This window comes from Enhydra lutris, unplaced genomic scaffold (genome assembly GCF_002288905.1).
Source record: "Enhydra lutris kenyoni isolate GAN:26980312 unplaced genomic scaffold, ASM228890v2 scaffoldscaffold21, whole genome shotgun sequence".
Taxonomy (NCBI): domain Eukaryota; kingdom Metazoa; phylum Chordata; class Mammalia; order Carnivora; family Mustelidae; genus Enhydra; species Enhydra lutris.
This window is the reverse complement of record NW_019154105.1, coordinates 3,055,871-3,080,147: the sequence shown is the minus strand read 5'-3', so window position 1 is coordinate 3,080,147 and position 24,277 is coordinate 3,055,871. Positions and strand designations below refer to the sequence as shown.

Below are 24,277 nucleotides of genomic sequence, written 5' to 3'. Positions count from 1 at the left end.
ACTTCCTGACCTTCCTAGCTTCCTACCAAACGTTTGCAAGTCCCACCCTTCTGAGTCAGACCATTCTTAATCATTATCTCATTTAATTCACAAAACAACCCAATGAAATAGAATTGTCCCTGTTTGACTTGACGAGAATTTTAAAACCAGAGACATTACATGATAGAAAGTACAAAACGTCACATAGCCAGGCCGTGGCCAGGTTGGAACTCACACTCAGGTCTTATTCCCAATTTCATAGTGCTTCACTCTATCAGGTTTCCTTTCACCATGTCTCTCACAAGGAACTCTTGTAAGAGACTCATAACACACCTTTCCGTCTTCCAAATTATCCTACACATTACCGTAAAGTTATTCTTCCTAAACTTTCTCAGCTAGCTTACAAATCTCATCCGTAAGCTGCTCTTTCATCGTTCTCCAATTACTCACGAAATAAGTGCCAATTCCCCACTCAAACATTTGAGATTTTCCATAATCTGGATCCAGCCTGCCTGTCAACATTTGTCCCTCATTATTCCTCCATAACCCAGGCCAGACCACACTCCCTCCCGTGCTCCAGCCCCTCAGCCCAGGCTCTTTCTGAAGTTCTGGATTCCTTGCTTCTAATTTACTCCAATTGTCAGAGCACAGTTCAAACTCCACCACCAAAAGTCTCCCAGGACTTCATATATCCAAACTTATCCCATCCTTCTGTCAACTTTAGTCATTTTTTAAAATTTTTTTTCATTTTTTTTATCGTTACGTTAGTCACCATACAGTACATCATTCGTTTCTGACGTCGTGTTCCAAGATTCATTGTTTGCATGTAATACCCAGTGCTCCATGCAATCCGTGCCCTCCTCAATACCCATCACCGGGCTAACGCATCCCTCCACCACCACCCCCGCAAAACCCTCCGTTTGTTTCCCGGAGTCCATAGAACCATGAGAGACTATGGATGCCACATTGGCATCTTAATGCAAACTGCAAGACAGGATTCCTCTCTATCAGCCGGAGTGACCCCATGAACTTTCCCACCTCGTCCTTACCTCCACATTCTGTGAGTCTTGCAGGGGCTACCACATTCCAAGCCTCAAGTCAGCATTATTTTCAAGCTCCTTTAGAACAGAGAATTTGTCTTGTTCATGGCCCTCTTCCGCGCTTAACACAGTACCCTAAGCAAGGTTAGAGCTCAATAAATGAGTGGATGAAAGGGTAACTCAGATAATGGGGGGAAGGGAGGGGTGAAAGAGGAAAGTTTTCACCTGCACCTACTTGAGCTAATAATGAATTTTAAACTTTCACATTCCTAATTAAGATTGGCGATTAAACCAATATTCCGAAAACAATTAGATACCATGTTTGCCTGGATAAAAAGCTAAAATTTTGAAATGATCTATTTCATTCTAAATCAAAATAAAACATGCAAATGATTTTCTGAATCAAATAGGTTTTAGAGAAGGTATTAAATTGTTAATATGCAAACTGTTCATAACAAAGCCTTCTCCAGTCACTCACTTTTGAAGTTATAAGAGAAAGGACCACGACAGTGTTTCTTTTCTTTTTTTTTTAACTACAATGAAAGAAGGCTCCAAAATGAAACTCCTATCTTTGCTGATTAAGAAGCTGATTCTGAACAAACCATGCCTTAACAAAATGTGATTTACAGCAAGGGGACCAGACCATGTAGGTCGCTGGATTTGGATGGGCAAGAGAGGGAGGACAAAGAAAACATGAAAATCAGCTTACATTTTTTTCTCAATTAATTTTAAATTAATTTAATTTTTAAATTAATTAAATTTCTCAAAGAAATTAATTGACAATAAGGCCTGATGTATATGAATAACTAGCAGCAAAAAAAAAAAAATCTCCCAATTTAGCTAATATCTTGCCTTCAAAGTACCAGACATCTGAATTTTTCTTAAATTTTCTGATTCTTTACATTTGCTTAGTTTTGCATAAATCCATTCCACAGTACAATTTTATCCACTAGTCTGGTAAATCATAAAGAATAAAGGGATAGTCTCTTCTCTCTGCCCTTACCCTGAAATAGATGCAGTATATTTGTTTTAAATGCCAAATATAATTTTTGAAAATAAGATGGTACTTTGTAAGTATAAAGTGCAATTCAAATTCCAGGCAGAATTATAGCTTTTGTATATTACCAGAGATGCAGCGATCCCTGCCTTGAAAAGGCATAAAGTGCGTGAATTGCCTTAAACTTCAACCAAGCGAGCAAAAATCCCACGATCCTCGTGTAGATAAAAATCTCAACCATGCGTGGGATCAGCTTTGGTTGTACGGACCCCATTTAGCTCTGCCATGTGGCTGCTGCCCCGGTCCCCCAGAGGCTAGCTTCCCCAAGGATAATTCACGCCTCCTTGTTTTGACAAAATAGCTGAAGTTTTTTGTTTTTTTTTTTTTTAATTTTATTTTTTATAAACATATATTTTTATCCCCAGGGGTACAGGTCTGTGAATCGCCAGGTTTACACACTTCACAGCACTCATCATAGCACATACCCTCCCCAATGTCCATAATCCCACCCCCCCAACCCCCCTCCCCCCATTAACCCTCAGTTTGTTTTGTGAGATTAAGAGTCAAAATAGCTGAAGTTTAACTGAATGAGAATGAACACTACACCACAGACCCCAGCAAATGAAACGCAAGAGGCTTTGCATGCAATCTGTGGCTGAAATGACACAAATCTTTCTAATTGCCTGCCAAGTCTTTCAACATAATGTACTCAAGCTAAAGTCCATTGAGAATGTCAGGCCAGAAAGACTGTAGTTAGAAATTCCATCTCAAGTTTCCCTAATACAAATAAAATAGATGAAACTTAACAAATAAATGTAGCAAAACAACTTTATCTCCTCTGGTAGTCAACTACTAATTTCTTGAAGGAGAAATATGCAGTCACAGCCCACAGAGTTTTAAAAACCAATTAGTCACCGAGGATTTTGAATTGAACCTTTTACACAGAAGGGGGAAAAAAAATTCCAAAGGGAATAACCCAGCGAGGTCTTCTCTCCTTCCCACTGTAATTATAAAAAGAACCACAAATTCCCCAGCACAATGAAATCCTATTTAAAAGTTTAAAATACAATCCACAGATTTGTTTATTTACAGGATCAAATTATGCTCTCTTTTGCACTGTCCACCCACTTTCCTATATTTTAAAACAAATCACAGTTACAGAGTATTTACCTTGAATTCAAATATAAATCCACATGAATATGAATCCAAATATTTCCTATTTTTTTTTAAGATTTTATTTATTTATTTGTCAGAGAGAGAGAGAGGGAGAGAGAGCAAGCACAGGCAGACAGAATGGCAGGCAGAGGCAGAGGGAGAAGCAGGCTCCCTGATGAGCAAGGAGCCCGATGTGGGACTCGATCCCAGGGTCCTGGGATCGAGCCCCGCATCAGGCTCTCTGCTCAGCAGGGAGCCTGCTTCCTCTCCCTCTGTCTGCCTCTCTGCCTACTTGTGATCTCTGTCTGTCAAATAAATAAATAAAATCTTAAAAAAAAAAATAAAAAAATAAAGACTAGACATAATTAAGCTCCTAAAATAATAAAATCTCTGTCCTGCATTTACATTCGGCCTGTCCACTAGATGTACTGATATGCAATCGAACCACATCATATTTTCTTCTTTGAAAAGTTCCATGAATAAGGGGGGATAAAACCTACAGGCTACTTAAAAACAAAAGCAATCGCTCTCCCTTGGTTTCTGAAAAACATGCTCTTTCAAGAGAAATTTTCAACGCCAGAACCAAACATCCAAAGACCCTGAGATTTACTGTTTTTGTCGGTTTTTTTTCCCTTCAGTAAATACCTAAAGGTGAGAGGAAAAGCTTTGGCTTAGCGAATATATATCATTCACTTCCGTTTTAGGATGGTGTTTACCAAAATACCATAAATACTTAATAACAACTGTTCCTAGTGCTTCTAGCAAAAGGCAGTAAAAGGAGACATAAACCTGAGCTGTGGAAGCCAAGGAGCTTTGCTTTGCCTGTCATCATCCTGCCTCCTCTCCCCTCTTTAGGGGGTCCCGACTCACCATCACCAGAGACTGTGCCGCTGGATTCCAAACAGAAACACGACCAGCTCCAGAGAAACTAGGAATCCTTAGTATGGAACCAACAACGGTAGCTCAAATACTCAGCCGCCACTGCACAGGGCCCGCCTGAGAGCTAAGAAACACCGTGTTTTGGAGGAGGGACACATATCACACCTTCTGGCCCAGATTTTTATTTTATGCTTCTTCTACAAAGCCTATAAAACTTGCTAGAGATGAAGACAGTGAGGAACTCCATGCTCACAGGGCACGAGGGTCTAAGACTGTTCATGAAGATCTTCAACTTGAAATCTCACACCCAGGCTCAGAGCTCAACCTACAAGCCTTCATACCAACAAGGAACACAAACAAAATCCACATCTTTAGGATCAATGCCGCCATGTTCTCAATACCAAACAAATGTCCTTCTTAATCTCTTTCTTCAAGACAACGACCAACTGAATGGATACGAAGATTACGTCGTACGTTGTAAAATGTACCTAAGGTCATAAGCCTTTCTTACTCCCAGAAAAATACTCACAGAATTAATTATTCCTTTAAGGGCTTGAAATCCACCTTTCACAGGGAAAACTTGATCATTGGAATCGGCAATTCTTTCCAGCTTTAGAAAAAGCAGGAACATTTAATTAACAGGGAGTTGAGACATATACGTTTTATACACTTCATTATGTTTCAGTTATGTTCATCTGAAAAACTATACTACAGGATTAATTCACCAGGGCAGCCTGTCGGGACTGAAGGAGATGCACTAGTTTGCTGCAAATGTATTACAATGAAACGAATCTCCCACAGGCCCTTCACACTGGTCTCAGGTTTGAATCTCAAAAGAGTGCACAGCTCTACTAGCTGTAAATGTCAAGAGACACAGGAATCTTAGTCATATTTAACCAAAAATTTAAATGTAAAATCATCTGGTGAGCAGGAGGAAAAAAAAAAAGTATATATACATATACATATACATATACATACATATACATGTATCTTCAAAACTTAATGAAAAAAATCAGGGTTTGGGAATGAAAATATTAAAGATTTCCTCTAAACAGATTTCCCAAGTGCCTGCACTCCTAAGAGTCAAGTTTTCAATCAAACTAAAACACCTAAATACGACTGTCGTAATAATCTTGCCAGTTGAGTTCCAGGAGTAGTCGTAATATTTTAATCCAAATGTGTGTTCTATAATATCAGTGCCTTTAAACCAAATGAATATTCAAGAAACTTTAGAGTTTCATTTTTAGTAATGAAACCTATCAAAATCAGACATTATTGATGCAGAATTCAAAATCACCCTATAGAAAATGGTTAGCAACCAATTAGGGTCACAGAAAGCCGTCGGTGAGAAGATCCTGATGAACCGCCCTGAAGACCATGACGTCATTTAGACCGAAGTCTGCAGATCTGCTGTACTCACCTGCGCTTGTTCAAAGTCAAGAACACCAACACAGTAAACTCTGGCCCCAAATGACCTGGATATCTTTGCCTAGAGAGAGAGAGAGAAGCAGAGAGAGAGCAGCGCAGGGCAGTCAGTGTTACTCAAACATCAGGCTGTATACACAGAGACACAGAGCAAAGCACACTGCGGTTTGAGGAACGGTTTCACTTCAATACTCACCTCTTTCTCTGCATACGACGGCACCAGACCGTCCAACTTTCCGTCTGTCAGTGCAATTATGATACTGGAGGTTTTTAAGCCTCCTGCCTTCTGAATTTGTTCATTTGCCTGAAAATGAAGAATAATTATCCAACTAACAATTTAATCTTAACTTTGAACCAGCATGTTCCATCAAGCTGAATTTATGAGTCTGACCAAAGCAAAGTATTACAGACGGGCTTTTAAAACAGGGTATTCTGTGTTAACTATTTTATTTGAAATATGCATAGATTCACATTATAGAGTAGTTAGTATTGGATCTAAAGAATATACATTTTAAGCTTTGATTGACTAGTCTGAAAATAACCACACAGAAAATGAAAAATTCCTTAAAAAGCAAAATGCCATCCAAATTTTTCTCACCACCACAATCAGTCTCATCCTTAGAACAACTAAAAGCATTTAAATTTTTTTTTAATTTTTTAAAGATAAACATGTAATGAGGTCTTAGAGTTTGACCAGAAAGTTAGAGTTTATTGCATTACAGAATAAGAAAACATTCTCTCCCATACTTAGAAATGTGAAGAACTTACTAGCTTTAGTCCTTCATGGATGTATGTCTCTCCTACTGGTCTAACATCTTTTAAATCCTCCAAGCCTTTACTGATTTTGCTTCTGAAAAATATAAAATTAAACAAAAGAAAAATGAGCAAAGATCACAATAAGCACTTATCAAAAAACATGGCAATATTACAATCAAGATTCCTTCAGTAAGAGGAAAGAACACGGGCTTTGAGGACATAACTTCTCATACTTTTTGCTATTTAATAAGTATTTAATAGCATTCATATTTTAACTACAAAAAATAAAAGCACTGACAACGTGAAATATCTTGAAAAATCTAGGTCTATTCTAGGCATTTTTGAGCTGAGAACAAGTAACTTCTATCATATTTGACTAAATGCTAAGGAGTAAAACATTTTCCTTCATCTAAAACAAACGAGAACTGTATAGGTCAGCTTAAGTGAAAAAGCATTTCTGAAACACTTACCCACTTCCCTACAAGCTGGAAATTTCTTTGTTGTCTGTAAATTTCTGAGGCACATTACTTAACCCTTACTTACAGAAATTCACAGTTTCTACCTGTTTCCCAGAGTCATGTGTCTCAGAATCTAGTCACACTTGTAGCATCTTCTCACCCTTCCAGACACTAACTCACTCTTTTGAATACTGTAGGTACTTAGTACATACCTGATGAACAAAGGAAAGAATAAATGGATGGATGGGTGGAGAAATGGATGGTAATGGGCTCTTGAAAGAGGCAATATGAAGGAAAAAGATAAAAAAAAACCTATAGAATAATCTTTTCATCATGACTAATTAATATCCCAATGCAGTATGTCTAAAAGAAGCATGAATACATTGTTAAAAGCTATTTTGTGTGTATTAAGCAAGAGAAAACCAATTTTTCAGGGTTTTTCAATATAGGTTCCAAAGACCCCTTGCAAAATAGAGAAACCATAAGAATCATAAGAGATAAATACATTAATGTGGCAAAAACAATCCAAAATAAACTCAAAATTTTGTTTTTAAATTTTTGAATTTAAAGGATCAGAACAGAGATCTTAATATATTGTTTTCAGAATTTTAGTTTTTATAAAGAAGCAAAGTCTCTTTTTGTGTGTGTGAGAGAGAGAGCACTTGCCAGCTGGGGGAGAGGCAGGGAGAGTGAGAGAGAGAGAGAGAGAGAGGGGACTCAAGCGGGCTTCATGCTCACTGCATAAGGAGTCCAACATGGAGCTCTATCCCACAACCCCATGATGATGTCCCCAGCCAAAATCAAGAGTCAGACACTTGAGGCCCCTGGGTGACTCAGTCTTTAAGCATTTGCCTTCAGCTCAGGTCATGATCCCAGGCTCCTGGGACTGTTAAACAATAAAATCCTTGAAAAAAAGGAGTCAGACACTTGACTGACTGAGCCACCCAGGTGCTCCCAGAAAAACACCTTTTTAAATAAAAAAGTCCCCACAACGGTAAACTGAAGTATAATGCTTTAAATAAAACATAAAAAGCACCCACACAATTAAGAATGATAGATGAAAAATTATAAAAAGTAACTTACTAGAGTCATACATAAAAGGATATATATATACACACATACACTATTAAAATTATATGCATAAAACATATACACTATTAAAACATATGTCAAAAATAGTAAAAAAAAAATTTTATCATGCTGCAATATTATGTTCTGAATATTTGAAATACATGAGTCACTCACCAGAGCTACACTCATGTTTTAAAAGTAACTTAGTGATTGTGTGTTGATGTTGTAATGAAAATTATTATCAGACAAGTTTTCCATCTCAAGGAGTTTCCCAAAAGCATAAGATAAGTTTCAAAATATGATCCTAATCCTCTTCCTTCCTGATTCAGTAATCTCTACTGATCCACACTGATTGTCTCTTTTAATACTTGGTTTAAAATCAGCCTACTGTGAACCTATCTTTAACTCTTTAAATCATTATACTCTTTTGTTAAGATACCCCAAACATATCCACCATCAACTTCTACTACACAATAAATAACTTTGTCTCTCAAAAACTTTCTACTTCAAAATAATGTACTTAATTTAATTTAACTTAATGTAATGTTTTCACTTCTCAACTAGACTGGAAGTTTACAGTGGACGATCACTAGGTCTACCATTTATAATGTATCCTCCTACTCTCACTAATTATAATGCCTTTTACAAAGAAGTGTTCAATAAATTTTTCAATCTACCAAAGGAAAAAGATTCAAAATTTCACAGATGATGGAGTAAATTACCTACTTGATAAGCTTGTTTTATCTAAAAATTTAGGTTTAGTAGCTACAGACACAACTTGAAACTGATTCTGTCTGTACGCAGACCAAAACCAAACATACGGTATCTCCAAAAAACGAGTGGCAGCGTGTCCACAAGCATTAATGTTTGCTGCCAAAAGGGAAATGAAAAAGACAACTGAAATTCAAGTTTACCCAAACAGATTGTGCACGGTAACATGGTAAAAAACGCCTTCCCCATTCAGTTCAGATTCACCTCACCCTTTAATTACTTCTAAGAACCAGACAACACCAGCAGAGGACTTGAGGCTACAAGAACTTGCCCTGCATGGAATTCAGAATTCTTCTGGAAGGCAGGACTCAGCTATCCATAACCATACCTGACACCATAATATTCTAAGTAGCACGGAATTCCATCATTACACGGTCGTTGGAGGCACAGTGTTCTTGCCAACAGTCACTAACACCAACACACACGAGCCCTGGTCTTATCCCCTTTCTGTGGAACTACAGTCTGTCAGCCTCCACCAACCAGTGTCATTTTAGGGCAAAACAGGGCAAAACAAAAGCTGAAACAAGACAAGGCAGATCTCAGGCCTTCAAAAGATGGCAAGCAACTGAAAATAAGTTCAAAATTTGTCTGTTAGCAAACAGCTAATTGGGGCGCGGGGGAAGCAAAATGATGTCGTAGGTTAAAAAGAGAACTGATTCATCTAAACTGCAACTCTAAGAAAGCTCTAAAAAAAAAAAAAAGAAAAAAGTGGGGGATGAAAAAACAAAGGAAAAAATGCACGTTATAAAGCTCAAATTCAACAACATCTTAGATCAACCTCACCAAGTTTGGTTTTCACGTTATGTCTCCAGCTACAGGAATTGTGATACTGAAACCACTTCGGTATTTGTTGTGAAGCTGTAGTCAAGGGTGCTGCTACCATAACACATAACATCTCCTCTAAGGTCCATGGCAGAAGGTTCTCGTCATCCCTGAGTAATCACTACACACTTCCTCCTTTCTGCTAACTACCACTCTGTCAACTGCTTCTTGCCCTAACTGCTGGGAAGCCCAGAGTAAATTTCTTACTCATTCACAGAATTCTGCTAAGTTCCTATGGTTATCATATTGCTACATCCTCTTTTCCAAGATTTTAACTTTTCTTTTTATATGTTATTATCTTTCTGCAATGTTGTGATGTTTGTTGCAGCTTCCAATACCCTTTGGAAAGAGGCAGAATTTAAACAAATTTAATGGGATATTAAACCTCTGATTTTTTTTGTTGAGAATCAGTGGACTAAAATCTATAATCAACTCTTTTTTACATCATAATAATATTGATTGGAGAGACAGAGAGAAAGGGAGAGAGAGAGGCAAAAACACACTGACTTATTTTTTTTTTAATCCATAAACTAACACATTCCATTCTGTTAGTATCTCTCCAATTTCTCTGCTGAGTAGGAGAAGGAAGAGATAAAAGGGAAGGGAAAGGGTAGGGTAGACAAGAAGAGAAGGGAAGCAAACACAGCAACCACACCACCACACACTGGGACACATCAATGGCTTTTCTCCATCCACAGAACACTCTGGATTCTGGAAGGTGTCCGTGTCATAACTCAAATAAATATGTATTGTAAAGAGTGACATAATAAAATTATTGGCAGAGAATTCTGACTTGCCCAACTAACACAATTAAGGCACAATTTTTTTAAGTACCTTCTGCTTGTGACTAAGGATATTATGTTTATACATTTGTATTGTACTTGAACTTTCCAAGGGACAACCTCTTAACTCTCCAGATTTCAAAATTCTTTCTAGATTTCACTCAATGTACGTGCACCTGCTGAGCACCTCCCACAAGTGAGCACTGAGTTTGCATGGTGGTAAAGAGAAGGGCTCCCAGTTGTCCACACGCAGCTCTAAATCTTATCTACATCTTAGTGCTCCACTGTGCCTGTCACCAGAATCACCGAAGGGCGTTAAAAAAAAAATCCCTTCTGGGCTCTAACTGAAGAGATTCTAATTTATTTGTGGTCTGTGATATGTTCAGGGTTATTTTTTTTTTTTTTGAAATTCCCCTGAGTATTCTAATGTTTACCCAGAAATAAGAACCTCTGATCGAATCTTCTTTTTTTACATATAGTTTATTTATCTGAGAGATAGTGAGAGAGAGAGAGACAGAGCACGAGACGGGGGAGGGTCAGAGGGAGAAGCAGACTCCCTGCTTAGCAGGGAGCGCGCCAGAGGACTCTGTCTTGGGACTCCGGGATCATGACCTGAGCTAATGCAGACGCTCCACCAGCCAAGCCGCCCAGGCGCCCACCTCTGATCTAATTTAAAAAGCTTTCCATGTTATTGGAATGTGCTTTTCCTTACGTATTTTGCCAGTCAGTCCTCCACTGAAAGGGTTTGGGGGTAACTAGGATAATTTTTTTTTTTAACTATAAAACACAGTTTCTCAGATGGTACAGCTCATAGCCAGAGAGAACTGTGATTAATTCCAAGCCCTATCTTGTTTCTTCATCTGTAAAACCGGGATGAAAACATCTCCCCCACGGGGCCATCGTGAGGATTCAGCGGCACATAAGAAGTACTGAGTAAGTTACAGGTACGAGTAAGTTGTAGGTCCTACTGCTGTTCAGTTGCTATCAGTCAGTTCCCATGTTAGCAGGGTTTTGTTGACCAGGTTACTTTCTCCTCCATTCCAAGGAGCACTCCCTCAGCAAACTGAGATTTGGAACACTTTGATACAGAAACAAGAAAGGAGGGGCGCCTGGGTGGCTCAGTGGGTTAAGCCTCTGCCTTCGGCTCAGGTCATGATCTCAGGGTCCTGGGATCGAGCCCCACATCGGGCTCTCTGCTCAGCGGGGGGGCCTGCTTCCCTTCCTCTCTCTCTGCCTGCCTCTCTGCCTACTTGTGATCTCTCTCTGTCAAATAAATAAATAAAATCTTAAAAAAAGAAGAAGAAGAAGAGGAAGAAGAAACCAGAAAGGAGGAGGGAGAAGGAGGAGGAAAAAGGAAAAAAGAAGGAAGGAAAGGTGTTACATGGAACTTTGGTGGGAGAAGGTCCTGGGAAGAAGTCAGGAGGGAGGCTGTGTAATGAGGGAGGAAGGCCTGCAGACTGAGTGAATCAGAGGTGAGCTACGGTCTGGTTGTACAACTCCTAAACCACACCCACCAGCCGTTTACTGTCTCAGTTTCCATCTCCATAAAATGTAAGCAGTAATGCCCGTCCAGCAGGGATTTCATTCATTCATTCATTCATTCATTCTGCAGATATTTCGGGTGCCCACTGTGATGTTTGTCATGTGACGTACATGGCAGCTTTGAGCACTGAGAAGGTAGCAGGCACCCGGACGGACGGGGTAGCAGAAGAGAGACAAGAGAAAGACAGTGCATAGGCCCCAAACAAACTCTCCTCCCTACAGGTTCTCCTCTCCACCGCCATGTTGCTCTTCTGGAAAAGCTGTCATATCGTAACGCATATAAAGAGTTTGGTACAAAGGTTATCAGTGTACACTACCACCATCAGATGGCATTAGTTATTAATATTAGTTATTAATAGTAATATTAACAGATATGAGTTATCATTATAATTCGTTATAATTCTATAATTCCCTTATCACATCATGCGAGAGGGATCGAGTGAGGTTCCCACCAGCCCACCCTTGTCACTCTGCATCAACGCATGCGGCACACAGGTCTAGCAACCGGGCCTTGGCCTCAATTCTCAACCCTCACACCTCCTAGTTTCACAACTCTGGGTAAGTTAGGTAGCCTCTCTGGTCCTCCATTTCTCCCATCTGAAAAATGGGGGTAATGACTGTACTTACATAGCAGAATTTAATCAAAATGAAAGGTACTATCCCATGTAGAGCCCTTCGTATACCACACAGCACGCAGGAGTCAATTATCAACACCCACTGTTTATACCTTTGCTCTACTCTGGTCTCCTTATCTACAGAAGGAAACTCAAGGATGGATTATCAGCTTTGTTAGTCACAGTTCAGAAGCCTCATTTGGGAGCTATGCCTTTACTCCTTCCTCGCAAAACACACCATTTTAAAACTTTATATTAAATTACACAAACAACAAGTCACATCTGTAAGTGTGGACTGTTGCTCTTGAATAAGAATATAGAGTTGAATACCAACAACCTCAGAATGTACTTCTTTCATAGCTAAAATTTTTAGGATATTTCTAAAAATTTGCAGTCATTTCCAGTTAAGAAAACTTCCATCCTCACAGTGCACTAGAAAGTATCTGACCTTTTGTTAATTTGTAAGTCCTTGATAGTTGAAATTTAATAATACTTTTTAAAATCATGGAGGTGAAGTAAAATGTGCCTATCTATGCTAACGTGATTCAAGCAGAACATAATGGTGATGTTAAAAATATAAAAGTAAAAGAGAATGTATTAATGTTGTTAATAAACAAATTATTTTCATTTATGGAAAAGAATAAAAGAAAGGAAGAGGTTAATAAAAAATTATAAAAGTAAAGGACACTTCACATTCAAAATTTACTGAGAAGGATTACAGGTCACACTAGAATCTAAAGACTAGAGCCCAAATTACCAGTCTAATTTTTTATTTTGGTTATATACAAGGGTTATATTTTTTCTCTAAGCTGACAAGCTTACATCTCTTTTGAAAGAGATGCATCTTGGAGTTTCGTTATTACTTTTCATAGAACCTACAGTAGGTGACCTCTAATACAACCTCTGTCAACTCCTTCCCACTCCCTATAGGCCCATTCTCCCATCAAGAGACGGCATTTACGTCCTCCCCACTTGAATCTGGCCTCGTACTGCTACTGCCTGGCCATCGGATAAGGTAGAGTGATGTTCGTGGCCATCTGAGTTCAACCCTTAAAAAAATGGGGACTTTGTTTCCTTCATCTTGTAATACTTGCTGCTGGAATGCTCTCTCTTGGAATGCAGTCATCATACCGCGAGAAGCTGTGCCACGTAAGGAGGTCCCGTGGAGGAGAACCACGTCATTCCACCAAACAGCTCTAGCTGAGCTCCAGAATAACCACCAGCCTCTAAAGACTACAGCATCAGGTCACATCACAAGGGGCTGAGGAACCTCCCAGCCACGCCACCCACCCAGAGTCGTTAACGGTAATAAAACGGCTGTTGTGTGAGCCACTAAGTTTTGCGTGTTTTGTCGCGAATCAAAACCTACTTATTGCTTATATAACACGTCGCTCTAAGGCCAACATGTGCCAGTGTCTCTGCGGTCCAGAGTCCAGACCAGCGAATCGAAGGCAGCGGCCCTAGATTCACAAACAGCTGCTGACACAATGCTCTGCACAATCTGGGTTTTGTGAAAAAATTCTCTCCAGCTTAGTCTGCACTTACCAAAGTGTGGCACGTGGGTCACTCCCCAAGTCCACACTGGCCGCCTGGGTGCACGCTTTACCCTGCTTCCCTGCTGGGTGAGTCAGGAGAAACCGACCCCCACATTTCACCACCTGGGTGCACCCGGCGTGTCTCCCAGGTCCGAGGAACCACGTGGTCCACGCTGAGACTCTAAGGCAGATGAGGGCTGCCCTGAAAGGAACCGTTAGCACGTCCACAACGAGAATCTGAGCTGCTGCCTTGCCCGGTCCTCTCGGGATTTGCACAATGTGTGGCCCAAGCCGACTTTTCTAACCAGGAGGAACCACTTTTCTAATACAATTCACAACAACAAAAACTACATTCACTTCCTCTCACTGCATCACTGGTTTGTAAGGGAACACGTCTCTGAATTATGACCAAGTCTAATTGTGAAAAGCGGAGAAGGGGAACACGGCAAGCCAGTCCGAGGCATGACCGTGGTGAGCGCTCATGCTCCGGAGTCGGACCTGAGCGTGAACCCCGGCCCCAAATACTGAGCTGTGTCACTTGGAGCAAATTCATCCGGCCTCTCTGAACTACGGTTCGAATTCTGCCGCTGGGGATGAAATGATGGTGGTGTAGACTGACAACCTCCGAATTCCTTCTCAGCCTTGGACCCCGGCCTACACCATGTGTCACAGGCATGTAATCGTCCTAACATGGTGATATGGTAGGAACGATTAGCTCCTTCCAACGGGCAAGAGAACCGGCCACCAACAAGTGACATTACTTGCCCAAGGTCACACAACTAGTATGTAGCTTCCATGTCTACCTGACTCAAGGTCCACTCCTGGTGATTTCATTTTAAAAAGGAGCCTTCAGGATCCCCCAAGGTAGCGACTGGATATGTGTTCTTTCTTTTTTTTTTTTTTTTTTTTTTTTTTTTTTATTTATTTGACAGACAAAGATCACAAGTAGGCAGAGAGGCAGGCAGAGAAAGAGAAGAAGAGAAGCAGGCTCCCTGCTGAGCAGAGAGCCCGATGCGGGGCTCGATCCCAGGAGCCTGAGACCATGCCCTGAGCCGAAGGCAGAGGCTTAACCCACTGAGCCACCCAGGCGCCCCATATGTGTTCTTTCTGAACGCGTTCTCTTTCCAACTCCCAAATTCCATTCTGTCCCCAAGACAGCTATCTCTCTGGCTAAAGAAGTCAGTAACATTTTTTTCTCATTTGAGCATTTGGGGATTTTTTTGTTTTTGTTTTTGTTTTTTTACAAATAATAATGTTAAAATAAAACTGAATCACCAACATGTATGGAAATTTAAAAAATGAAGGTTCTCGCCACCCTGATTCTCACTAAGACAGTATCGTTGTCAGCAGTTTGTTGTGTATCTTCCAGACTTTCTTCCATGCATTTATGACCGCACACGCACATGCACCATAAAAACAGTTAAAGATTTTTTTGTTTTTATTTTAGAAAAACAAAATCATACTTAACAGAGAGTTCTGCCACCTGCTTTTCTCAATTAATGGATCTTAGATGTATTTTCATGTTAATACACACGGATTTTTCTTTTCATGACTACATAGCATCCCATTCTATATTTTTTTAATTACACCAATTGAAACACATTTAGACTGAATGCAATGTTCACTATTAAGAACAACACTGCAGGGTCCACTTTGCATAGACCTATCTTTGCACACGGGTGCTAGGATTGTGGAACACAGTCCTAAAAAGCAGAATGAATGATAGGAACCTTCTAAACTTTTACAGATACTGCCAAGTTTCTGTGCAAAATTAATGAACCGATTTATAAGCTACCAATTCCTATGAAGGGCTGTTTTATTACAAGTAAATTTTTAATTCATATTTTAAGGAATAAGAAGAAATCTTTTCAAATAACAGAAATGTATATATTCTCTAAACTTAATCAAATGACTTCTCCCTTTAATTTCCTGTAAGTCTGTCGCAGGAATATTTTTTCTTAAGTAATTGATCATTGTGCTCAGGTCAAACAATTATATGACTTTTTCAATTTGGGAACAAATACACTAAAAAGAGAGTTGAAAATGTTTATAACTGATCTACAAGAGTAGGAAAGAAATTTAGCAAATCTAAGTCATCATTTACCATGTCTCAAAGAGAGAAAATATATTATAGTAGTTAATAACCCAGGTTCTAGCGTCAGATCAATTCAACCATTCACCCAGGAAGCATTTGTTGAGTATCTACTGTGTGCCAGGCTCTGTTCTAGCATCAAATACATAAGCGAGCAACACAAAGAAGACCCCTCTGCTCTCATGCAATTTATGTTAGGGTGATGGAGATTAAAATAAATTAACAGAATAATTTCAAAAAGCGATAAACAAATAGACTATCGTGACAGATTTCTGAGGAGGCGGGCCAGAGCACCTATGGACTTGATGGCCAGGCTCAGGGTCTCAGAGGAGGGGACACATGGGATGATGCTTAACTAATAAGAATGAGCTAGCCCGGGGGAAATCCTGGGGCAGAGAAAGAGCAAAATTCATAATGTGGGAACAAGCCTGGCCTGTTCAAGGAACGAAAAGACTAGTGGCTAAACTGTGGCACGCAATGTGGTAGGAGAGGGTTGCGTAAGGGTAATTAGGTAGGGCTTTTAGGCCACCGGGAGACATGGGCTTTCCATTCCAAGCCATTAGAACTGTCGTAAGCACGAGAGGGGCATGTGCTACGTTACACTTTAAAAGACCATCGTGGCTAATTATACCCTCACCATGTATTAGCTGTATGTCCTTGGATAAGCTACATTACCTTTCTGAGTTTCCATTTCCTCATTTGTAAAGTTAGGATAATAATAGTATGTATTATGTGTATTAATATGAGGATTAAATGAGGTAATGAATGGAAAGCATTTTGCATACTGCCTAGCACAAAGTAACTGTTCACTAAATGTTTTCAACTAAATCACTTTCACATCATTAAGATCATATTGAATAGAGCTGAGCATAATTCACTATCCCCAATTATGTAGCATAATAACTAAAAATATCCTTTAAAATTACTCTTGATTCAGGTTCTCTAATATTGAAAGGCCAGATGTGTCCATATTGAATCAACACAGGACTTTCCTCTTATCTGATCCTATAATACAGCCCTGAGCTATTTTTTTTTTAAGATTTTATTTATTTATTTGAGAAAGAGAGAGAGTGAGTGAGAGAGAGCATGAGAGGGCAGAAGGTCAGAGGGAGAAGCAGACTGCCCGCGGAGCTGGGAGCCTGATGCAGAACTCGATTCCAGAACTCCGGGATCACGACCTGAGCTGAAATCAGTGGCATAACCAACTGAGCTGCCCAGGTGCCCCAGCCATAAACTATTTAAGTACATTTGCACACTCCTTACTCTCACACACACTAGATTACTCATCTTTGTGTTGCCCGCAGAGCCCATAATTCTCAATACGTCATATATAAGGTAGGCAAGCAGGTAGGTAGATAAGTAGATGAATGAGCTAACAGATACCCAGAGGACAAAAATCATGGGGCAAGAGAAGAGAAGAGAGTGTCTCAAACTGAAACACTTAAAAGGGTAAAGTTTTTATATTATGAGTATATAAAATGTAGAACTGATCATATCCTGCCAAGTTTATGATTCTATTCATGTACTTACAGTGTATTGGACGCCATATTGAAATTCTATAAGACACTGCTCTGTCTTAAGGACTCGGTGCCTTCCAATCTCCTTCATCTCTACCGAAAATACTTAGCAAGACTCTGAGAAACATGAAGAAGTACTTCTCATAATGACCAAAGGAATGAAGAATTATAAGCAATAGGACCAAAACTCTCAAACCTGCTGTGTGTCTCATTTTATCAGGTCTCTGTGTGATGTGATCTAGGACATCAAGAAAGTTTATAGGTAGAATTCCATTGTCTAGGCTTTGAAACAAAGATCCACAATAGTTGTGGAAATATTTGTTCGGATTTTGTATATAAATATGTGAGCTGTTTCTACACCCTTGAGAGCAGGTAATGGAAGAAAAGTGACCCTCTACCCAAATACCCAGGACAGAGACACTTGAGAAGTTACTGATTTAATAAAATAAAATTAGTAAAAGAACAACTAGGAGCAGAAAATAATACCCTTTAATGGAAACCGTTCTGTGATATACAAAGTACTTTTCTCTGCATTGTCTTATTTTGAACTTTACAAAAAGTCTCTTAAGAAAGGAAAGAGTGTCAATAAAGATTCAAAAGAGAAAGAAAGAAAACATGGCCAATTCTGTCGCCATTTGCACACATAAAAACTGACACACTTAGCAGATGATCCGCCCCACGTCTCTGAATCAGGAAGTGGCACAGCTGTAATTCTAACCTAGGCCTTCTTAGTGTACTTTCTGTGCCCCCACACTAATTCAGCATGCCACAGATAGTGCAATTCATTAAAAATGAATACATCATTATTAAAAAAGAGTCAGAGGAGTGAACTGTATATAAGCTCAAGTAGCATTATTCACATCCCTCCTAGATTATAAATCCTTTTAAGCAGGACGATTATCCCTTTATGTAAGCATCATTCCTCCCTACTCATGAAAACACTACATATTCCCTAGATTAAATAATAATAATAGTAATGGTAGTAGAAATGGAGAGTAACAACGACAGAACTTCCATCTCTTGAATACACACGCACCGGACTGTCCTGCATTCTCTACATTCACGGACTTCATCTACAACAGTCTTATGACTTATATTGTTGTCACCATCCTCGCTGTCATCATTACATAAATGGACAAAACTGAGGCATGAAGAGGTTAAATTATCTTGTCCTTGACCATTTGGCTAGGAAATTGATTCAGTGACTCTCCACTGCAACCCTCAATCTGCTGCCTCTTCAGAGACAAGCCTCTTTCCCCCAGTCCTCTGCTCTGTGAGAGTTCCCCATGATAAAGAAGACTCTCCAAATTAAATTAACACTTTAACCCCTTTCCATGCATTTCTAAGCAATACCAGTTCGGTTGGCTAATCACCACACTTCATCTTCCCAGTGCTGGAGGACCCCCAAGGAAAGGGCCTACAGAGAACCTGGTAGCACAAGCAGGTGACGAAACTGTGGCTACTCTGTGTCTGGGGTTAAGCCGAGGACTTTTCCCTACATATGCGCTCGGTAAATGTTGAACTGTCCGTTCCTTCTCCTAATGAATAGACCCCATTAGGAGATCTATGTGCATCTTTGAAAATTAAACTGGGCAATGAAAAAAATTTCTTTTCATGGAAGCAAAGCTATTGCATGTGGGTTATAAGGGACTACTGTTGTTCTGACACCGAGATGTACACAAGAAAGTACGGAAGGAAAGGATCAACGAGAAGAAAGAGGTTGTGAGCGGGACGCCCCATCTACAGAGGTATTTCCTCTCCAGAAAAAGCAAAACTTAAAGCACAAATAAATTAGAAGTTTATATATATATATACACATAATTTTCCAAATTCTGCAACGTGTAAGTTCTCTCTGAGTTTAAGTATAAACTTAAGTAAGTTCTGAGTATAAGAAACTCTCTCTGAGTTTCTTTAAATATTATGTTTCCTTAACCAGAGCTTAAGTAAAAAGTTGAAAGAAACAAAATACATAAATAAATATTACATTTTCTTGACATTTTTATTAAAGATTTTATTTATTTTTTGACAGACAGAGATCACAAGTAGGCAGAGAGGCAGACGTGGGGTGGGGCAGGCTCCCTGCTCAGCAGAGAGCCCGATGCAGGGCTTGATCTCAGGATCCTGAGATCATGACCTGAGCTGAAGGCAGAGGTTTTAACCCACTGAGCCACCCAGGCGCCCTTATTTTCTTGACATTTTTAAAGAAAAAATTAATTTATTTTAAAAAAAGCTGTATTCAAGTATAGCTTTTCAGAAATCCACATATTATGCAAAACGAAGTACACCAGCCTCCCTGACTAAAATAACAGTTTGGAAAAATATGATTTGAAAAGAATGCTAACGCATCCGTTCATCCAACAAGAACTGAGCAAAACCTATCTTTCCATACTTTGTGTTAAGTAAAGTGGATACAAAAATGAAGAAGAAAATCTCTCTTCCCACTCTGGAACTCATAGTCTACTACACAAAACTGATCCAAAGGAAAGTAGCCATTCTTTAAAACATGTCAGTGACTACTTCTAACTTGTCACTGGTTTCAGGTGACACAGAAATTGTCATATGAAAAACCACGGCAGTGACTTGGAAAACACCACATCTTTCACAAGAATTTATATATTTTTCATTTATAGGTATAATCTTTATATTTGTATTTATATATACTTAAGTATATAAAATGTGTATTTTTACACATCTTTACAAGTTTATATGTTATATTTTATATTACATATATAGTATATTTATTACATAAAATAAGTATATATATAATAAAAAATAGAAAGCAAGTTCCTTTGGATCTCAGAGTAAGATGAAAGATGTGGGATATTTGCTGAATCTAGTAAATTATCCAGAGATCTCTATCTTTCTCCTCCCTGATGTTCTGCAAATTCCTAGTAGATTAATATATTACATTTAAACAAGACGGATGTAGAAGTACTTATAGTACCAGAGAGGGGGAAAGTTGGGAAGTAGTGAGTACCCAACTGAGGGAGGTATCTGGGTTTCACTGTACATTCCACAACCCACAAGAGTGATATTGATTTTCAGATTATCTGATCTTTTCTATTCCTCACACCTTCTTTCTCCTCTATTAGTGAACGGAGCTGAATTGTCTGTGCATTTGCTTGACTCCACTGGGAGGCCTGAATCACCGCTTGGAATTATCAATCATTCCTTCAAGATTAGTCTCTACTAAAAGCCCACAGTGAAATGATAATGCACTAACCTGTCTCCAGTTAATGGCAAAATAATGGTTGCTTGAGAAGAAAACACAATGAAGGATAATCTCATTTCAGGGCTGCAAAATAAGAAAAGAGGCAGTTAAAACAGTTTTAAAAGAAATATGGATATAATACAGATACATGGCTACGGAGTCTCAGTTAAAATCCGACTCTGATGGCCCAGGCTTCTTCTAAATGGGACTTCCTACATGGATACACTGGCTCTGCTTGACATCACTGTGAAGCCCGCCTGGGATGAGTCAGGGCATCAGCACTCAAACCATCCTGCACGACCCCTAAGGCCGTTCAGGGAAGAGACTAACTAGAAAGATGAATTCTAGGCCGATGTAAAATCTCTTCAAAGAAAAGACTTCTTCCCTTCAGTATTTTCCCTGTTCTAGCTCATCTCCTTAAAGAGGCCAGGCCCTTCTAAGCGATTGTCATTAGCAACATTGAAGGGCTGGAGAGCAGTCAGTTTGATTAAATTACCACAATTATGATGTGAGTTCAGACAAAAGTGATCCTGAAGTAAGAAAACTTAGAGCATCATGGACAATGGGAAAGAGACTCACAAATCAGTTTCAATTAGACATTTTTCTATTGTCCAAGTCTCAAACATCATACTGCCAACCGGGAAGCCCTGGCCCAGTTAGCTACATCTCGGAAGCTTTAGGCATGTATCTCACAGGCCGGTTCTTGTCTCCAAGACACTGCCCCCAACTACGACCAAGCTCTGCAACTGAAGACAGGAAACTAAGATCTATAAACTGAAGATCAGAATGATCCCAAAGGCTTTTCCATATTTAAAGACATTCTCATCCAGTAGTCAGCCTTTAGTCACTCTCTACAACGTATTATGAGTTAGTAACTAAGCAACTAAATTTGAGCCAGAGAACTGCGTAGCATAGAATTGCAACTTGCAAACCAGATCAAATAAATAAAAGCCCCGCTTTTTCAAAATGTTGTATTGAAATGATCCATTACTTTCAATCAAAATCTATGTGCTACTCTCTGCACACTCTCAGATTAAATCAGAAAATTTATAAACCGTCTCTACTGCCTTTCACATTTAAAGATATAGGGCCTTATTTATTTTCTTTCCTAGACAGTTTTACTTCAGACCCTGTCCAGAAATGAGAGTGTTCTACGTGGCTTTTAAGCAGGAGCCTGATGATTGGACAGGGACAAGCACACATTTTATGGGGATAGGTTTACTGTTGCCAATAACTGAAGGCAAGGATCGCCCAGGCCCCTACAGATTGTTTCAAGTTACTTACAACATGACTTTCAAAATGTTTTGATCATCCAAGCCTGTTTTACACAAAACATTTGGGCTAACAAGATTGAAAGAAGCAATATTTAATGATACAGCTCCTTTTTGTGTCCTTTCCATTATCTTGATAAACTTGCATTTGCTCACTGCATTAAAAAAAAGAAGAAGAGGAGGAAGAAAAAAAAAGGCTCAAAAGCCTGGTGTTCTAGGGTTATTTTTAAATAGAGATGCCACTAATTCCTAGTTACCGGTAAATAAGAGAGTAGGCTGCACTTCAGAGCAGTTATGCCTGTTAGAGGAGAAAACCCAGTCTCTCCTAGTAAGGCTTACTGCATATATAGAACAGTTACATTTTGAACCAGCCACACGCCCACACATCGGGTAAACACGAGTCCTCTCTTAAACACACGCAAGTGTCTTTTCTGGTAGTGGGCTATTAACACATGTTCATTTGAAGTTTACCAACACTTTTTTTTTTTTTTTAATGAGGACCTCTGCAATGTTAAGAATTGTGTGGAAAGAAAAATACATTATGGATACTATTAGCATAAAATTTGTTTAATTTGATAAATTATGAGAAAGCGTAACTGAAATTCAAAACAGATGAAAATTCAGAAAGGAAAAGACATGTGTAATAGTATTTGAGGATGCCTCCCCAGGGCCTGAGCCAAGTTTCTGGGATTCCGACGAAATAATCCTGAACAACTGAAGGGCCGTCCTGGTAACTCTATGTGTGTAATAATGGTCTGGAGGCACCTAAAAATCAACATTTCAGGGGAGGCTTTCCCTGCAGAAGGTCTGGAAACAGGAGCATCCTGCAGTGGGGGCTACTTCCCTGCACCTCCCACTCCCGCCTGGAAAAGGAAAGGGAAGCAGAGATACCTCACGAATCTCTCCGTGAGCTGCTGCACAAAGTTGTAAATTTCGATCCAATTATTAGCCACACTCCCCGACCTGCGAAGTGAAGTTGAGCTGATCAGAAGCAAACCAAAACACAAAAACAAACGTGTACGTGGGGTAACCGGGCCTGTGCCTCAAGCAAAGTTACAGTCCCGGCGGCTGGACTCGGGTTGGCTCCCCGGATTCTCTCGGCGCCTGAGTTTCCGGGAAGCCCACCGCCCTCGGGGACCACCTGCCCAAGTGCTCGGAGAAGGATCCCGCCTCCTCGAAACAAGCACAACCTTCCTTCCCGGGAAATGCAAACCGCCTGGAGTCTGTCGACCCTGGGGCTTTGCAGGCTACGGGGGGCAGCGCTGGGACCAGGATGGGACCCCGCAAACTGCAGCCAGCTCGAGGGGGCGAAGGCAGAGGGGCCGAGGACAGGCCGGTCCGCCCTGCGGGGATGCAGACGGCCACCCCAGACACTCTGCCCCTTCCCCAGAGGCCCCAGGACGGGCCAACAGCGCCCACCCCCTCACCCCCGAGGGCCCCCGCCCCGCCGGCACCGACGGGAGAGCTCTCGGCCCTTGGACGGGGACGCACGGAGCCCCCGCCGTCGGGCTCCAGCCCCCTCCCCAGGGCTCTCGCGCAGCTCCGTGTCCCCCCCACGGCCCCTCCACCGCCGCCGCCAGCACTCACTTGTCCAGGACGAAGTAGAGGTCGAAGGCTCTCGTGCAGGACGGCTGCTCCGGGACGCTCGCCGGCGCCCCAGGACCGCTGAGCAGCAGCAGCCACAGCCCGGGGACCAGCCAGCTCCCGGGACTGCGGGCCGGGGACAGCCCCGCCACCATCCTGCGGCCGCGGCCGCTCCCACCGCCCTGGTCCCGGCTTGGCGGGGACGCTGCGCGGCCGGAGTGCGGGGACGCGCCCTGGGGCGGGGGACGGCGAGCGGCCGGGGCGGCGGGACCCGCGGACGGACGCAGGGAGGGCGGGCGGGGAGGGAGGTCCCAGCAGGACAAAGGGAGACGCGGCCGCCGGAACTCCCGACGGCGGCCCTGGAAGCGAACGGGCCCCGGGCTCCGAGCGCGGCCGCAGCCCCCGAGGGCTCGAGGGCAGCCCCCGCTCCGGCCCGGCGCTCGCAGCCGCCGCGGACCCGCCGGGCCGCCCCGCTCCGCCCGCAGCGCTGAAGCCCGGCGGCCGCTGGACCCGCGGAGCCGCGCAAACTTGGAGCGCGGCCCCCGCCCCCGCCCCGGCCCGGTCGCCCCGCGCTGCACAGGCGCCCCGGGGCTCCGCGCTGCCGCCGGCCGCTCCCCTGCGTGCGGGAGGCCGAGCGGGCCCGGGCTCGGCGCAGAGTGGCCGCTCGGCCTGGCCGGGAGGGGTCGGGCCGGGCCGTCCGGGTGTGGGTGCGCGTCCGGGGGCGGGGCCTGCGCCGCAGCCACACGCGCCGGTGGGTCCCGCGGGGCGGGCCGGAC

General features: G+C 41.5%; 1 protein-coding gene across 1 annotated transcript in view; it reads right to left on the bottom strand.

The window, feature by feature from the left end:
• LOC111149195 (anthrax toxin receptor 2) overlaps window positions 1-23,752 on the bottom strand; it is a 147,238-nt gene extending 123,486 nt beyond the window's left edge. The window contains exons 1-7 of the mRNA XM_022506140.1: window positions 23,505-23,752; window positions 22,809-22,880; window positions 20,659-20,730; window positions 6,244-6,325; window positions 5,672-5,779; window positions 5,471-5,539; window positions 4,580-4,660 (exon numbers count right to left, since the gene is read on the bottom strand). Coding sequence (XP_022361848.1) covers window positions 4,580-4,660; window positions 5,471-5,539; window positions 5,672-5,779; window positions 6,244-6,325; window positions 20,659-20,730; window positions 22,809-22,880; window positions 23,505-23,656 — 636 coding nt within the window. The 5' untranslated portion in view covers window positions 23,657-23,752. The remainder of the gene's footprint in view (window positions 1-4,579; window positions 4,661-5,470; window positions 5,540-5,671; window positions 5,780-6,243; window positions 6,326-20,658; window positions 20,731-22,808; window positions 22,881-23,504) is intronic.
• Between the last annotated feature and the right edge of the window lie 525 nt (window positions 23,753-24,277).